This window comes from Protopterus annectens, chromosome 13.part0 (assembly GCF_019279795.1).
Source record: "Protopterus annectens isolate FY-2018-M chromosome 13.part0, PAN1.0, whole genome shotgun sequence".
In the NCBI taxonomy this organism is placed as follows: domain Eukaryota; kingdom Metazoa; phylum Chordata; order Ceratodontiformes; family Protopteridae; genus Protopterus; species Protopterus annectens.
In genome coordinates this window covers 198,182,490-198,201,271 of record NC_056747.1, presented here as the reverse complement: position 1 = coordinate 198,201,271, position 18,782 = coordinate 198,182,490, and the positions used below count along the sequence as shown (strand labels likewise).

The window sequence follows — 18,782 nt, the reverse complement described above, 5'->3', positions numbered from 1 at the left end:
CCAGGAAGATTTATTACTGCAAGTGGAAGAGGTTTTCAATCTGGGCACATGCCAAAAAGATTGACCCTTACACAGCTCCAATTTCGTCTGTATTGGAGTTCTTGTCTATGCTCTTTAACCAGGGTTAAGTGGCCGCAAACATTAAAGTCCAATTGGCAGCGATTTCTACCTTCCATGTCGCAGACGAGCCTAGCCTGATGGCACATAGACTCTGTAAGTCTTTCCTAAAGGGCACGTTGTTACTTCGTCCTCCGGTATTGGAACCTGTTATGCCTTGGGACTTACACTTTGTTCTCCAGGGTCTTACTTCACCCCCCTTTGAGCCTGCAGCCATTTGCAATTTAAAATTCTTAACTTGGAAGACTGTCTTTTTAGTAGCCTTCATGTCAGCCAGACGCGTTTCGGAGCTTCAAGCTTTATCAATCAAACCCCCTTATTTGATTTTTCATAAGGACAGGGTTTCTCTCAGACCAAGCCCCTCTTTTCTTCCCAAAGTGGCATCAGTCAGTAACCTTAACCATAACCAATCTATTGAATTGCCAGTGTTTTTTCCCCAGTTCTCAAACAAGGCAGAATTCAAATTTCATCACCTGGATGTGCACAGACAATTACGTTTTTATTTGCACAGAATGAAAGACCTCAGAAAATCTGATCAGTTGTTTGTTTCCATTTCAGAAAACAGAATTGGGTCACCTGTCTCCAAAGTCACGTTGTCCAGGTGGATTTCCAGTTGTATTTCTTTCATTTATTCCTCAGGAGGTAAAGATTTACTGTTCCGGGTGAAGGCTCACTCTACTCGGTCTGTATCTACATCTACAGCTTTTCAGGCCAGATTGTCTATGGATGATATTTCTGCTGCGGCTACTTGGGCATCTCCTCATGCCTTTGTTACTCATTACAAGTTGGATGTGGTATCTAGGGGCAGGTCTTCCTTTGGTTCCACAGTGCTCAGGAGTATTTTCCACTGAGCCTCCCAGGATTTAGGTGCTGGGGATGCTGTCCCACGGGTAAGAATGTAGGCGAGAGTGGACTACATAACATCAAGAAGTTATGTACTCACCATAACATTCAATGTATGTAGTCCATCTCGCCTCACATTCTTACTTACCCCCCTTCCCCCATCCTGGAGGATCTTGAGGTTAGGTCTGGTTTCAGTGCTCCCTTCATTCTTGGTTTGTTCTTCCTTTCCTTAGGTGTTATGCATGGAGAATGAGTGCTGGCGCTCGCAGCAAACTAGATCTGGGGATAGAGAGCAGTGCAGCATGGGATACCATCTTAGCCCAGCCAATAGAAAGACATCGAGCTAAAAAAGTTTGGCCGAGTCGGAGCCGACATTCGGCTCCGAACCCACGGGTAAGAATGTGAGGTGAGATGGACTACATACATCGAACGTTATGGTGAGTACATAACTTCTTGTTTTCAGTTTAATTTGAAAAAATTCCATCTCTTAGGTTGTTTTTGATTAAAGTAGAAAATTTATAACTTTTTATAAATGCTGTACTTCCATCTTAAATTGAGTCCATATTAGAACTTGAGATGGAAATAACTTGATTAATTTACAGAATTCACAACATAAGTGGGCGCATTGCACACCTTTTTAGCACCACTTTTTTCTTCACTTTTCAAGTTTTCACATGCAGTCTAAGAATAAAATGTTGGTCATTTAGTTCAGCTCCTACATTAATCAAAACAATTTTATTATTTTTTTTTTTAGTTATGAATTTATGAGAAAAAGTCTGATATTTTATCGAACTGAGATTCAAGAGATGACTGGAAAGGTAAGCCTTCTGAACTTGCTTAAGTGTGCAATGAAAGGCATATGTATTTGTCATATGAGTATTGTTTTGGAAAAATTAACAATTGCTCCATTTGAACCAGCTCATCAAACTGATTTGAGGTTCTTAACATGGAATAAAGTATTTATGATTGTTCTGACTTATGCAGGAAGAGTGTCTGAGTGACAAGCTGTTGAATTGGGTAAACCTTATTTCATTTTCCACAAAGGTGGAGTTTGACAACGACTCCTTACTTTATGCCTAAAGTGATATCCAAGTTTACTTTGATTCAAGCTATTTCATCTCCCAGTCTTCTTTCCAGAACCAAAAAATGAAAGAAAGGATTCTTCATACTCAGGATGTCCGCACACAATTTGGATGCCATCTTGACAGAACTAAAACCTTCAGAAATTCTGATAATTTATTAATTTCTTATGAAGATAAGTGGTCCATTTTCAAATGGTTGTCCCATGCCATTTCCTTTTGTTACTCCCAACATAACAAGTCAGTTCCAGGCTGGGTCAGGACACATTCTGCTAGGGCCTTGGCTTCTTTGGAAAGGGGTGGAGTCTTGAAATATTCTAGAAGCAGCAACTTGGTCCTCTGGTGCATAGTTTTACAAACCACCACAAGCTAGACTCCTTTTCCAAGTCTAGAGTAATATTTGCTAGGACCCTCTTCCAGGAGCTCCAGGATCCTCATCCTTCGTCTTCCCACTCTTTCTAAGCTTTGGTTTTCTAGCCATATGGCTTGGGTTCCTGCAGCAGTGATCTAATGATGAACACAGTATAGCTGTGTAAGTAAACTTACTGTAACAGTAGATGTTCAGATAAATTGTTACTGCAGTAGCTGCTCCCTCCCTTCATTCCTGCTTATTTTGTATGTTTTTTTGTTTGCTAGCGTAAGGACATTAAATCTTCTATACCTAACATTGACCTCTCTCAGGGTTGTAGCCACCTTTGTATAGTTGGCATGAAAGCTTGGAAGGGCACAACATCCAGACCTCTGATTTTCTCCCTGCCCAGCTCGAGTTTTTAATGGCTTGGGCTTGTGGAAGGTGCCCATAAGCTTTAGAAGCATATATATATATATATATATATATATATATATTTGCACAACTGTACTTTAACTTTTTAAATGAATTCAGTGTATCAGTAATTATTTTCAAGGATGCCTGATACTAAAGGTGTTCTGTTTTTTGTTGTAAAGCATTTATTACTGCACTTGAGGTCAAAACCAGTTTGTTTTACATTGAGGGATTTTGCACTGTGGTGAGAGCAGAGGGCTGATTCAACCCATCCAAGTTGGGAACGGCTGGTGGAAGGCTTTTGTGTTTATCTGATTGGACTGAGGGGTTAACTGTGTAAAAGTCTTTCATCCTGCTGGTATAAAAGCCTCACCTTTTGTGCGATGCTCAAATGTGGTTACCCATGCCTTGTGTACAAGTAAACCACTCCGGTTTAAAATCCTTTATAGGAAACAGTCTCCATGGTCTCCACTGTTCACAGCTGCTTGAAGAGCTGCCAGTTTACACAATGGGCAGCACTACTGCAGGTCATCTAATAGTAGACTACTAATCCCTCTCACTTAGGCCTTTAAGCAACTCTCCCCTACTCCTTCCCATCCACCAGTGATCTAGTGTAATAGATAAGGCACTTCCCTGTCATCTCTGTTTCTGGCCTGGTGGATATGGGCATAGTTAGGCAGTGTAGTAACTGCCTCATGTTCACTGACGACCAGATCATTTAATTTTAGAGCAGACAAACACAGTGAGTGAGAGATGTAGCTATACAATGTTATTGGAGGCAAAGCTGTCACATATACACACAAAAAAATGCAAACTAGGTTGTTAGCGTTTATACCCAAAACACTCGGTACCAACACTAATGAACAAACACACAGACCCACGTGTGCAGAGGTACTCATTTGTAATCTACCCAAACCTCCAAAAAGCATCTCTCATTGGCCCTATGCACACTCAAAAAAGACAGCACCGCACACAACACATAACTGTGAAAATCGTAGTAGCCCTGCTTCCAAACCCATAAGACAACACACCACACAGCCAAACAGTCTTGTTACTGGGGATGCCATTGCAAGAAATACTGATCTCCCCTTTACCAGGCTAAACAAAGAGAAGATCACAGTGAGCTGTCTGTCCAGAGCCGGGATCCACCAGATCATCCATGCACTTAAGTCTTTAAATCAGAAGTACCAGTATGACCCGTTCATACTCCAGGTGAGTTCATGTGGGTGTAAACCTAAGACATACCTCACTGGACTATATGAAGAGAGAAATGATGGAACTCTTTGAATATGTGTCCCAGGCGGTTATGAATCTAGCCTTGAATAGCATCCTGCCTTCAACAATGATGATGCCAGAGTACCAGCAAAATGTGATTGACTTCAACAATTGGTTTAGTTTCTAGTGTTCCAACAAGGGGATCCAGTATCTCTCAGCCTGAGGAGACATGCTCAACAAACCATGATGCTTTGCCACAGATGGTTTGCATTTGTCATCACTTGACTTCGGGTACTAGCAAAAAACGTATCTGTTCCCATAGTGACTTTTTTTAGGCCATGCCAAGTTGTGAAACCCTTCAACATAACAAAAATTACTCATGACTACCTAAAAGTACTGCTGCTCAGTGCTAGGAGTTTCAATAAAAAAACTGAACTCCCTGGAAGCACTCCTCACCCTGGAGAATGCAGACGTGTACAGTTAGGGAAACGGCACCCTGACTGTCAAAGGCTGCAATGCCTTTCATACACTTCGATCCCCCTTAGCTCAGGACAAAACAAAGGGAGTAGAAGTGCCTTATGTTCATAAAGGAAAAGTACACTGCAAGGCTGGTCCAACAACATGACTCACTTTAGCTGCTCCAGCTGCTAACCTTAGATGAGACCCCCTACAATATTCTTGCTAGCTACGGATCTCCTAAACGAGTCTGGAAAACCACACTTCCTACCTAAACCCACTGGAATCTCTTAACATTCAGCCTAACACCATACTTATGGGTGACTTCAACTACCCCTCCATAAACTGGGAGACTTATATGACTCATAATTCACTTGCTCAGAGCTTTTTGGACTTTGTCCACACAAATACCCTGATGCAACTAGTTAGATCCCAAATAGAGGTACAAATATCCTAGATCTAGAACTCATGAACATGGAGGGGGATGCTGCTTCCTTCCGTGCATTAACTTACTGGTAAGCTCTGAGCACAAAATGATCTCCTGTAGTATTAAAACTAACCAAGAACCCCATCAAACTGCAAACCTGTTAAGAACTTTGCTAAGGCCATTTACCTCAAACTAAGTGGCAAGCTTATTAAACTTCCAAGCCCCTCTGAACCCAAATAATACGGAGGCCTACTCTAAGCTGTACACAAAAGCACTGTACAACCACTTTCATAGATGTATAGAGAAGGCAGTAACTGTCAGAGTCAAACTATGATCACTGGCAAAAATAAACCACCCTGGTGGAGCCCTAGCCTAAATAGGCTATTCAACAAAATGAAAAAAAATCCTGTCCAAAGCCAAGAAGGAACAGACAAAACAGTGCAAAAAGACACTCGCCAGTCTAAACAAAAAAATAAAAGAGTTGGTCAAATCTGCCAAAGCAAACTGAAACAAAGATGGCCTCCCTGGTGAAAGATAACCATAAGGCTTTTTTTAACTATGCTCGTAACCTCAAGGGAAATGCAGAGCAATATGCCAAGTTACACCCAGCCTGAAACTATAGCCAACAAGTTCAGTTCAAATGTTTCCCCACCATCACCTCCTACCATAGCCAAAGAAATACCCACAGCCATTCCCCTACCAGTCATTATGAGGGAACAGGTCCTTACTGAACTCACTAAAGCCAAATCACAGCTTATATGGATCCCAACAACATTCCAGGTTGCTTCTTAACTTAAAATAGAATCCATCAGGGCCACTAGAAACCCTCTTAACCACAGTCTCCATACAGGCTTTGTCCCAGAGGAATGGAGGATTGCAACAGTCATCCCTCTGTACAAAAGGGGGCCCATCAGTTGACCCAGGGAACTACAGTCCTATTAGCTTGACCAGTCTTTTCTGAAAGGCCACGGAGAGAATTATCATGGACCTGATCAATAATGACGTAGGAACTCTCCAAAAACTGGACCAGACCCAATTTGGCTTTGTCAAAGGGTGGTCTTGCCTGCTCAATCTAGTGGACTTATTCAAGAAAGTCAGCAGGGGTCATCGATGAGAGTAAAATGATACACACCACTTATCTAGACCTAGCCAAAGCTTTCAACACAATCCATCACATGGGGATTATAGATAAACTTACTGAGTTTAGGCATAAACCCCTACACCGTCAGATAGTTAGCCAGATGGCTCACTGACAAGGACATACATTGTCCGGATAGGTGACTCCACTTCTGATAAGAAACTTGTTACTGGCAGTGTCTTACAAGGTTCATTGTTGGGACCCCTCCTGTTTGATATATACTTCTCTGAAGTGAAGGCTAATGTTGGGGGGGCCTCAGGCTCACCAAGTTCGCTGATGACTGTAAGCTGGGAGCAATCACTGAATCCCCAAAAGATGTTGATATCCTGCAAACAGGCCTAAAATGACAAACTAGTGCCAAAACCATGGTCAGAGACCATGCTAAAAAAATGCTTAATCATACCCTTCAGTAAATCCAGATATCCATGCAACACATATGGATAGTAACCTAAACACTGATCACCAGGTAGATACAGTAGTGCGGAAATCCTGTGTGTCTCAAATTATACGTAAAAGGCATGGCAACAAGATCAAAGTAAGTCCAATTGACATTGTACTCTGCCCTCATCAGGCCCATAATTGGTACAATGCTCCCTTCTGCATGTACCCAAGCCAGACACTCAACTAGTTTGAGCAGCCCCAGAGGTTTCTCTGAAGAAAAAAAATACAAAGCATAAAAGCGTGAGACACGTGTCTTATGCAGACCAGCTAAAGGCCCTATCCCTTTACTTTGTCTCATATTGTTTATTGAGAGGGGACTTATGCCTGACCTACAAGCCATTGTGTGATCCATCCCTGATTAAAATGTTACAAATTGTAATAAAAACTTTACAAGGGTCACGCATTCCAAGTACCTGAACCTTATTTGCGACTCTAACAGAACTTGCTGGAGAGAGAGATTCATATCCCAAAGACTACCTCGTCTATCGAATAAAATTTCTCTTCATAAAACAAAGCCCATCCCTCACACTCTCCAAAACAAATTTGGATAAATGAATGGAGAATTGTAAATTCACTCCTGGTGTACTGCCCATGTCCCCTTATGGACAGAGGTAATCTGTATAATGACTCAGGGCTCCAACACCCAAAGACACACTACCTTGATACAGCCCCATCCCATATTTGGGGAATTAAGATATAATATTGTCATGTCCTGGGTATTCGTGGCTAGGCTTGTAAAGGCTCTTTTGCCATTAGCCTAATAACCGCCTATGAACCTATAATGCCAGACTAGTTTCATACTTCCTGTTATTCAGAAAATGTTGCTTGATACAAAACTTGTTCTATTGACTTTTAAATTAGAGTGAGTGAAAGTTGCTCCCCCCCAATTATTTTCACCTTTTCTAGAGCAAAGTAGTAGAGAGGTACTCACACTGGCACAAACTCTGCAGCAGTTAAAAAGGTTGGGAGATGCGTTAAATACAAACACAGCTCAGCTGTGTGTGTGTGTGTGTGTGTGTGTGTGTGTGTGTGTGTGTGTGTGTGTGTGTGTGTGTGTGTGTGTGTGTGTGTCTCTTGGGAGGCGGCATACGTGTCAGAGTAACATTTTAATCCTCTCCCAAAGTATTCCAGATTGTTTTGCTTTAAGGTGATTTATACTATGCTTATTAGCCAGAATACCTGATCTTTGCAATTATGCTTGGATTGAATGTAGTGGCAATGTCTGATGGCCTTCATGCTTTTCAGTATTTACATTTCCCTATAAGAGAAAGACAACAAAGGATACCAAAAGCATTGTGCTTGAAGTGTGATGCAGATTTTGGTTTACGTACTAAAGTGCCGAGTTTATCCATTTAACATTTTACTGAAAGTTCACATAACTGCTGCTTAATCATAGCCCTACCAGGAAAGAATGAAGTGCAACTCTGTAGTCCCCTTGAACAACCAAGCTCATCACTAAGTTGTAATCAGGAAGGAGTTATTGATCTAGGATGCTTTGTTACATACAGTTGAGGAAAGTTTGCCATGAAAACTCTTAAAAAAAAAAACACATTCTTTATCATTCTGCACAAAAGGTCTGGTAGCAAATATTAAGAATTTTAAACCTTTTTTAAAATAATAACTATACCATTTTAATTCATCTTAAGAACTTTTTATAGGAGTTTAAGAGAGGAAGATGCGGACAGAATGATGGAGATTCCTCTCGGCGCAGATACAGATGGGTGTTCTTCTGGCTGTTACCCCCCAGGTCAGGAAGCCTATCCAGCTACCACACCGCCATTAATTGCTCCTTCTCTGATCTGACCAGTGGTTTCAGCGTCCTTGGATCTGATCCTTCCAGGTCTGTCTTGCTCAGATCCAAAGATTACGTTTATCCGAAGCTTTCTCTGAATGTACTGGTTCCAACATTTTCAGATCTGGATCACTGTCGGAGCCAAAGCTGCTTTGTTGGGTTCGAGATGTTGGAGGCAACTCAGTTTTCGGAGCCTTGGCACTGGACAGCTTGGCTCTGACTTCTGCCTCAGGGAGATTACAGTCCAGAAGCCTCCCTTCTCAGAGCCATTGTCTTCTTTTCCCCCCGAATGGTCTGCCTTCAAAGTAATGAAGAGTGTTTTCTGCTCTAACAGGATGTACGGATCCAACTCCCCCCTTGGATCTATCATCTTGTTCCCAGATGTCTCTGCGCTTTTAGCACGCCATAGGGGACACCCAGCTCAAGGCCCCCAGACTACCCAGCAGGGTTTTACAGTCTCTTCTGACACTTCACCGGAACATCTCACTGAGGAAATCCCTAGGAAGAGGAGGCACTTAGACTCTCCTCGAGAGTCAGTCACTGAGGATACTGATTTCAGTGAAAAAAGGATCCCCACTATCATCTCAGGAAGAGGTCTCATTCAAAGACATTCTTGAGATTCTGAGGCAGGCAGGTGGTTGGTCCTCCAGTAACCTGTTACCAGAGGAATCAGTATTTCTGGAAGCCTTTGGAGCAGGCCCATCTACTTCCTGTGTTGATCCGACCACCAATGAGTTCATTGATTTGGTCTCTAGATGGGCATGGAAGGAACCTGAGTGAGTCGAGCCAATCTCCAAGAGGCCAGATGGATTCTGGCTCCACCTGTCGGGAAGGAATTCTGGAGTAAGGGGGTGCATGTGAATGCTATGGTTGTGACAGCGGCCATCAAGAAGGAACTTGCTGAGCAAAGTTCCTCTGTCCATCCCCCTAACAGGGAGTCTAGGGCAATGGACAGATTTGGGAACTGTGAATATGCTTCACTGACATTTGCCCTTGGGTAGCTGAAGTATTTTTTTTTTCTCATATTTTTTTTATTGATTTTCAAGAGTATAATTACAATTTTTAACAAGAAAAAACAACGTAATATCAAATTTTAACAAAAACTGTATACAAAGTCCAAAACAGATACCAAATCTTCAATAACATTACATTTTGTCTAATAGCTTTTTAAGCTTTATCCAGGCAATTTGTTTATGAGTCTTGTTTGAGGAGTGTAACATAGCTGTTTGTAATTCCCTACTACAAATAATCTTAGTAAAAGATATAAATTCCTTAAATGAGAGGTTATTTTTACATTTCCAATTTCTATTAATAGTTTTTCTTGCTATAGCAAGTAGAGTCCAAAGGAGGTTCATTTGATTCAGTGGAACATACCTTGGCATTGGTGCATTTAAAAGTATCATAGAATCCGAGATCTCACATCTGTCCAACCACAAAGCTTTAATAAATTTTTTAAACTCCATCCAAAATGTGGTTATTGTTCTGCATTCTAAAAACATATGTGCCCAGTTGGCATCTATTAGCTCCTCCCATCTCCAACATCTATTAAAATCTTTCTTGCTTATTCTAGAGGCTTTTTTGGTGTAATAAAACTTCTATGAATGAATTTCCATGTAAAAATTTTCCAATATGCGGAAGAAGAGGTATGGTAAACAGATCTGAGAATTAAAGTTTTATCATTTATATGTATTTGGGAGTTGTTGAAATTGTTGATATATTTCCATAAATTATCGTCTAATATTATTAGATCTGATCTAAGAATGTTGTAAAATCTTGACAATGAGATACCATTATTATAGCCTATATTGGTGAAGTAAAAGAGGATGGATACCTTTTTGGGGAGGTCTATCATAGCAGGAAAATTATGTCTTTTAAATTCCATTAAAATAAATTTCTCTGAAGATTTAAATATTTAACCAGTTATTTTGGTAGATATTATACCTGGCTAAAAAGTAGGTAGTATCATGAATATTATTAGTTCCTAAAAACGGATGCCAGAATAATAACGCATTTTCTTCCATAGTTTTTATTTTCATCATGTTAAAGGAATCAAAGCATCCCTTGGTTAAGATTATTAGAATGGACAAATTGTTGTTCAAAAGGTTCTTATTCATTACTTTTTTAAAATTTTGCAAGATATATTTAATTATAGGAATAAGATGTGATTTTTTCCTGCTCATTGTTGAAGAAGAATTCTTTAATAACTATAAATAGCTTAATATTTTCAGAACAATATATGTTTTTGAAAAAACTTGTCAAAATTACTTAATAGTATTTTGTGTAAATTTTTCCAATTTGAATGGTATTTTGGACTTAACCAGAGACTTGTTATATTAAGAATAATGGCATCAGCATAAAGCTCAAAGTTTGGAAAAGCAATCCCTCCTTCAATCCATTTTTTATAGTGCCAATCATATTTAATCCTTGGTTTTTGAGGATACCATAGGAATTTAATTAATATAGCGTTTATGTATTTAAGTTGTTTTCTAGAAGGAGGAGCCAATAATGTTTGAAGATAAAAAATAATTTTTGGTAATAGAATCATTTTTATCAGAGATCATCTTTCTTCTATAGTAAAGAACATTTTCTTCCATCTATTAATGTATTCTGTGATTTTATTTAATAAAATTTTATAATTTATATTTATAGTGTCCTTCCATTTAGACAGAATATGAACCCCTAGATATTTCAATTTATCATTGGTCCAGTTAAAGTTATTGTAATTAGAGTGTTATTCAATTTTTTATTGATGAGAATAGTTTGTTTTGTTTTGGTTAAATCTAAGGTTTGAGATATCCTCAAACAGTTTTAATGATCTGATAATGTGATCAATAGATGAATCAATATTTCCAATAGTTAATAAGACATCATCTGCAAAGAGTAAAATTTTAGAAGAATAGTTCTTATTAACATCAAAACTTTTTATGTTTATATTGTTTCTTATAAAATTAGCAAATGGTTCTATTGCTAATGCAAATAGTAGTGGGGATAAAGGGCAACCTTGTCTAGTGCCTTTTAGAATTTGAAGTGGGCCAGATAAAAAAGCGCCGATTTTAATATACGCAATAGAACCTTCATATAATTTTTTTAACAAGTTTAAGATTTCCGAGGAGAAATTATATTCTTTTAATACCATAAATAAGTATGTCCAGTTAATAGAATCAAATGCTTTATCTAGATCTAGACTGATGAGTGATAATTTTTTTTTTTTATTTGCAAAATCTATTAACGTTAAAAGTCTAATAGTATTATCCTGAACTTTTCTGTTCAGTATAAAACCTGTTTGATTGTTGTTTATTAAAGTCGGCATCATTTGATTTAATCTGTTTGCTAAAATAGGCGTAAATATTTTATAATCTATATATAATAGGGAAATAGGACGATATAATGAAACAAATTTGGAGTCCTTATCTTGCTTTAGAATGGGAGAAATTAGCGAATATTTCCAAGAAGGACAAAGTTTGTCACTTATTCGAACTTCCTCAAGTGCTTTCATTAATATCTTCAAAGCAGAATCAGGGAAAATTTTATATACTTCACCTATTATGCCATCAAGACCAGGGGCTTTATTATTTTTAAGATTTTGTATTCTTTCTTTAACTTCTATTAATGATATTGATTTAAGTAATCTATTATTTTGTTCTTTAGAAAGTTTATTATTTATATTGTTTTTTAGAAATTCTATTTTTAACTATTATTAGTAAAGTTTAAGTTTGCTTTATTCATTGTTTCATGATATGAACGAAAAATCTCTAAAATATCTTTTAGATCTGAAGAAGGTTTTGAATTGTGTTTAGATGTGTCTAATATTTCAGTTATGTGTTTACTCTTGTGAAAACTTTTCATTTTGGCTGCTAATCTATGCATATGTTTTGGATTAGATGAATAAGATTGTAATTTTAACCTCTCTAAATTAATTGCTACTTTGACTAAGAATTTCTAAATATTCGAGATTTAGTTGTTTTAATTCCAGATTCAAGCCCAATTCTTTGGGGTGTAAGTTCTTTTTTAAAGTGTCAATTTTCAATTGTAGATTTAATAATTCTTTGTCCCATTCTTTCCTTTTATGTAAATACCAGGTTTTTATTTTCCCATATATATAAGATTTTAAAGAGTCCCAAATAAACACTTTATTTGTATTATTATTATTAAGTTCAATATAATAGTTTACTTCCTTTATGAACCATTCTTTGAATCCTTTTGTCTTAATAATATAGGCTGGTAGTCTCTGCCAATGAGTAAGATCATTTGGTTTAATTTTAATTTTAAATAGTATGGCATTGTGGGTCTGACAGAGGGCATGATGTAATCACTACATCTTGAGTCTTAGATAATAGGCTGTCAGATATAAACACTTTATCAGTAGTCGTCTGTGTACCATATCTATAAGAAAAGTGAGTAAAATTCAGAGACCTCTGCTCTTTGATCATGTATATGTCTTTTAGGTTATATAATGAGACAAAATCTATCAATTGTTTGGCTGATGCATGTATCTTAATATTGCTGACATTAGTGGTATCCTTAGATGATAGAATACAATTAAAATCACCTGCCAAAATGATATCTCCTTTAGAATTTGCTGTTATTATTTCCAAATATTTGTTTGCAGATTTAGCACCAATACCAGGTAGCCAGTACATATTTGCTAAAGTAAAATATTTCTTATTTAATTCCAATACTACTAGACACAACATACCATTTTTATCAGAGAAACTGTTAATTATTTTAGGTATTGGTAATGTATTTTTCCACAAAATCATGATTCCTCTTCTCTTTGTTTGGAAATGAGATTCAGCTAGAATGCTATAACCTTTAAAAGCCATTTTTTCTAAATCTTTCTGAATAATGTGCATTTCTTGCAAAAATATAATGTCAGCTTTATTAGATGCTAGGTATTTGAGTAACCTTCCTCTTTTAGTAGGGTTATTAAGACCATTTGCATTCAGAGACAGACATTTAAACCCAGACATTGATTACTTTAAGCTTTTGATGGATAAATACTATTCTGGACTTAATTAACAAGTAATGTTCAGAGAAGATGAAAATATAACTATATACAAAACTAACCATGGAACATCTAGTTCTTGGATTGATGAAGTCATCAATACCACCCTCTATCATCCTTAGTGCTCAAGACTATCGTTCTCTAATGCTACTACCTAATATTTTATTGAATCAACAAACTACAACCTATTAATTCTCCAGGATGAATAGGTATTACTATGTAGGAGATATTGTGGAAAAACATCTATTACCATGAATAATGTAATTTTCAAAATTTTTAAGAACAGTGTCTTTAAACTTGTATCATGACATAGTATATCATATTCATTTGTCTATTCTATACTAATACAGATCTTAATCTAGTATACTACATTAGATCAAAACCTACTTATCTAGGAATTCAGTAAAGAAGTTTATGTATAAAAATAAGAACATTTATCATGTAACAAAACATTCCTGTATGAACTTGTCTGTGAAATCACAACAATGTTAATATTTACTATAGAATCAGCATATTAATATATAGCCTATAGGCTTATTTTCCTTTTATATAAGATATAAAATCACCAGTTTTTCCTTCCCCTAAAAAAAAACATATCTGATTAACCTTAAATAATTTCTTAAGGTATTAAAGATATTTAAAATAAAGATGTACTAATGAGAATTTTTTACATGAGAAGATAATATTTTAGTTGCACAAATATCTATGCAGGTATATAGATCTGTGTAATCATCATTAGCTTTTCTTTCCAAAGATGTGAATCTAAAGAAACTATGTAGTGTAGCTTGATTTTGATAAAAATATCATATAATGAAGTCGCAGCTTTTAACCTTCAAGGACACTTCAGTTTTAGATGTTATAGTTATAATGTGTTCCCTTAAGTTGTCCTTTTTAACAAAATACATTAACAAATTTTACCGATATTTTTTCAGTTAGAGTGGCAGTGGTTAACATGCAATATATCTTTTGCTAGAAAATGTAGTCTACAGACAGTAAAACATTCAATATTTTATGAATATTAGTGAAAATGTCAGATTGTAGTATGCACTTATGTAGCTGGAGGTGGATTAAGTAGATCACAATTTCACCATTCACTATAAATCCAACATAATGCAAACTATTAATTAGAAAAGCAGTTAAAAAGTAAAGGCTACCTTTGGAAATAACAACTGTCCTCATGTCCTGATGAAAGTAGTAACTATAAGTCAAGAGTAACCATCCCCACTTTGCACTGCCCCCCTAACAGTCTTCTACTACTATCACTGACTAGTGAGGCAAAAGCATCACTTCAGTAACAACTAAGATCATTCTGTAAGCAGAACTGTCTCCTTTTCTTTGGGACCAAAATTTTTCCTGCCCCAATATATTATTTCACCCTTTTATAACAGAATTATTATTTATTGTAATGGTCTGTCTGCAGCTTTGGCTTCCCCAATCCAGCAGTATTGCCATCAACCAACAACTCATATAATCAATAAGATTGGGGATGAAGATATCAAGATGAAAGCACAGAAAATACATAGCTGTCCCAAAATCTACTTTAAAAATAATAACACATTAACCCCCAATAGATAATGTATTTTAATGACTTTATAACCATTGCATATGCCGCTTTCTGCTCTGCTAACCAAAAAGGATCAGATGACCTAGTCTATGTTTTCACTGTATCTGTTAGCTACAGCTGCCAACTAATGATCAAGTGTAAACTACTTTGTAAAACATGTCATCAGAAAACTTATTATGAAGGGAACAACATAGGCATCAACATTAGTTTAGTAAAAAGGACCTTTATATATGTCTATGTTTTTTATATATTTTTCTTTATCGCTCTTGGCATGCAATAAAGCATTCAGTTGTTCCATTTTATTTTTCTTTTTTTTTTCATGTGAAGATTTCTGGTAACGTGAATACGTAACCAAAGTTCATATGACAAAAGAGACTTCGAGAAAGTACATGCATAAGTCTCGTGTATTACAAAGAAGATCTGTCCAAGAAGTCTCGAGGCAACAGCCTTCTTTTTTTTTTTCCTTTCCTTCTCCTTTAACATTTGAATTTTGGTGGTTAAAAGCTCGCACTAGGGAATCTGCAGCAAGCTGTAATAACTATTCACGAGATACTCGTGATGTGCATTTTGTGAGAGAAAAGAAAAACAGAATATGTTACTCAAAAAGCACGTATATGAAGTACAAAAAAAAAAAAACAACTTTGCCCCATTTTATATAAATATAAAATTCTCTAACTATCAATTTTACTGGCCAATGTATCCGATATCAAGCATACAAACCCTCCTGTCCCTGCAACACACACTCCACCAGCTTTCATCAAAAAATACATCTCCTTTTCCCTCTCCGTCAGCAGATGGACCCACAAACCACATTTAGTAAAGACACAAACCTCTCAAGTGTATGAGAATGCATTTTTACATGTCATGACGGATTCTTAGAAAGAAAACAATCTTCTCTTATTATGATAAAGAACAATTTCCAATACCTTTTAAACTATTCAGTACAAGTCCACATTAAGTTATATCTGTTAGCTCTAAAAGGACCCAAGCATAACATGACATTTAACAGGAGAGAAAGCCCGCTTATGCAAAAAGGGACTACACTTTCATTTAATTGCACTGAGATGGGGAGCCTTCATTTCACTTATCGGAGCGATCTATATCATCAGAATCTAATACGCACACAGTATCCGGTATTAAGGGGGTTCTTGTTTTAACCAATATTTTTATGGTATTGCTACATTGCCCCTATGTAGTTGTCAACTAATAATATACTCTGTCAAGGAAAGATTTTAGAACTTTAACATCTATGTTTAACATTCTAGCGTATTTGTATTAAAGGCTTTTAAACAGCAAATAAATTTTAAAATAAATAAATAAGCATACTTAATAAATATTAAATGATTTTTACCTTAACATGTTTGTTTTTCCCCGAAGTAGGTGATTTGTAGCACGAAAATTTGGGGATTTGAAGGGATTGTGGAAGAGCTTCATTTGTATTATTTACCCTTAAGCTTCTTGCTTGTTTTATCAATCGATAACTTTTTTCCATTTGTTGCCTGCCTTTTTAAACTAGGCAATGAGATGTCCATATCTTCAGTGTTTTCCAAAATCTTATTCTTTTTCACATATTCAGAGGCGTCATCAAGATTATTAAATATTTTTATTCCTTCAGATAGTTGTGAATTAATTCTGGCAGGAAAAATGATTTGTGCTTTAATTTCAGCTTTCTTCAGATTTTTAATGAGAGGAATGCAGGCTTTTCTTTTAGTTATTATAGTAGAGGTATAGTCATTGTCAAATCTTATGTTTCGACCATTAATTTGTATAGGATTACCTGCCCACGCTGTTCTCAGGATTAAGTCCTTGTCTTGAGATGATAAAAATTTTACAATAATGGATCTTGAAGCATTTGGATTTTTTGACACAGACATATTTGACAATGACCTGTGAGCTCTCTGTATCCCAAAAGAGACATTCAGGTAGGTTTAGTGTCTTAGGCAACCAGTCATTCAGGAACTGTATTGTGTTATTTCCTTCCATTTTTTCAGGTATGCTGTATATTCTAATATTATTTCTTCGTGACCTTGATTCTAGGTCCTCCACTTTATCTGAAAGTGCGGTGTTTTGCTTTAGTAAGAAGTCAATCTGGCTATCATTTTCATGCTGTCTTCCGTCTATTTCATTTTGAGATTCTTCAGTTTCTGTTATCTGGTCTGTGTGTCTTGTAATTATCTCATTGAATTCTTCAATCTGCTTTCTCTTTTCTTTCTTCATGTTTTCCATGATTTTTTCTAAATTGTTCATTTTCATGGAAAGATCTTGAATACTGGATATTATTGTTTGTAATTCTTTCTTCTTGGAAGTTTCCTGGGGAGAGGCTTTTGAATGACTCATGGCTGAGAGAGTCTGTTATATTCAGCTGCTGTACATCTGACAGGATGTAATTCACTTTCTATTCACCAAAATTGAAATGTTTGTAGAAAAACTAATCCACTGTATCTAAATATATAGGTGAAAGAAAACTTGGATGTTTTTAAAATAATATTAAGAAAATTTCCTGTCAGAGAAATTTCTGTTAAGCAGAGCATCAAAAAAGTGCTGTTATCTCTCTGACATCTTGGCCACACTGGTAGCTGAAGTATTTGACACATTTTACCAGACTACAGAGGCACTTGATTAAGGACCTTTCAGAATCCCATTCCTGGACCATTACTCCTAAGGCTCAATCTTCTGTGGCCTTTCAGTTGATTACCCTCCATTCTATTTCAAATTAGTCCATGAGGCTTATTCATCATGCAACTGAGAGTGTCTCAAGGGCAGTGGGTTCAGGCTTTTCCACTAGGAGGCATGCCTGGATGCGCTTATGTGATTTTGCAGAGCATTTCAAGTTCTCATTCGTCAATGTAGCATTTGATGGCAGTTTCATTGTTTGGCCCAAAAGTGAAGGAGACACACTGCAGGTGTGAAAAGGACTGAAAGATCCTCTCTGCAGTGGGCATATGTTTTTCAACCCCTCAAAGATCCTTTTCTAGTTATCAATGAGGTGGACAAACAGTGTGGTTAAGGAAGTCCCAGTGACCTTTCCAGGACACACGTGGAGATAGTTCCCCTATGGGCAGGGGGGATCGAAATGGATGACAACACCCACGTGGCAGAGCCTAGTGAGATATAACCAGAGATATTTGGGTGCAGAGAATTATTTCCAGAGGTTGTATAATTCTCCCTTCCCTTCCACCTGCTGCCATTGACCAGATTCACAATGTTCCACCCAATCAGAGGAAGGCAACAGCACTAGAAATACAAAATCTGCTAGAAAAAAAAGTCATCCAAGAGGTCCCACCAGACCAGATAGAATCCAGAGCTTACTTAAGATTCTTTTTAGTGCCGGAGAAAACAGGGGACTAGAGACCAATTTTGGATCTTGGCTACTTGACCAAAGCAGTTCATCAGACAAAGCTCCGGATGGTCATGGTTCAGTACATCCATCCTACCTTTTTTAGTCAAGGATGACTGAATGTGCTTGATAGACCTTCAGGATATGTACTACCACATAAACATGAACAGACAATCCAGAAGATATTTACACTTTTGGTTGGGAGACGGTCACTACCAGTTCAGAGCACTGCCCTTTGGCCTAACCACAGCCCCTAGACTGTTCAAATGCATGGCAGTGGCAGCAGCTCACTTGAGACTGCAGGGGTTCCAAGTGTTTCCATATCTAAATGACTGGCTCATTACCTCCCCGACCAGGTATCTGCTAATAACAGCAAGACATCAGATACTCTGCACTTGTTCCGATCTGGGGATAACCATAAATTACAACAAGTCTCCGTTACAACCAACTCAAACCATGGAATTTGTAGTAGTGTTCAACACAGTATCAGTGACTGCTTCTCTTCCTCTCTCAAGAGTGCAGACTGTCAGATTCCAGGTAAGGAAAATAATTTGCAGTACCAAAATTTCAGCTTGGTTGATATCTGCAAACCTTGGGGTCAGTGT

At 37.1% G+C, this 18,782-nt stretch overlaps 1 protein-coding gene across 1 annotated transcript in view; it reads left to right on the top strand.

Annotated features, from left to right (window-relative positions):
- PLEKHJ1 (pleckstrin homology domain containing J1) overlaps positions 1 to 18,782 on the top strand; it is a 326,732-nt gene that overhangs the window by 278,723 nt on the left and 29,227 nt on the right. The window contains exon 5 of the mRNA XM_044090767.1: positions 1,715 to 1,778. Coding sequence (XP_043946702.1) covers positions 1,715 to 1,778 — 64 coding nt within the window. The remainder of the gene's footprint in view (positions 1 to 1,714; positions 1,779 to 18,782) is intronic.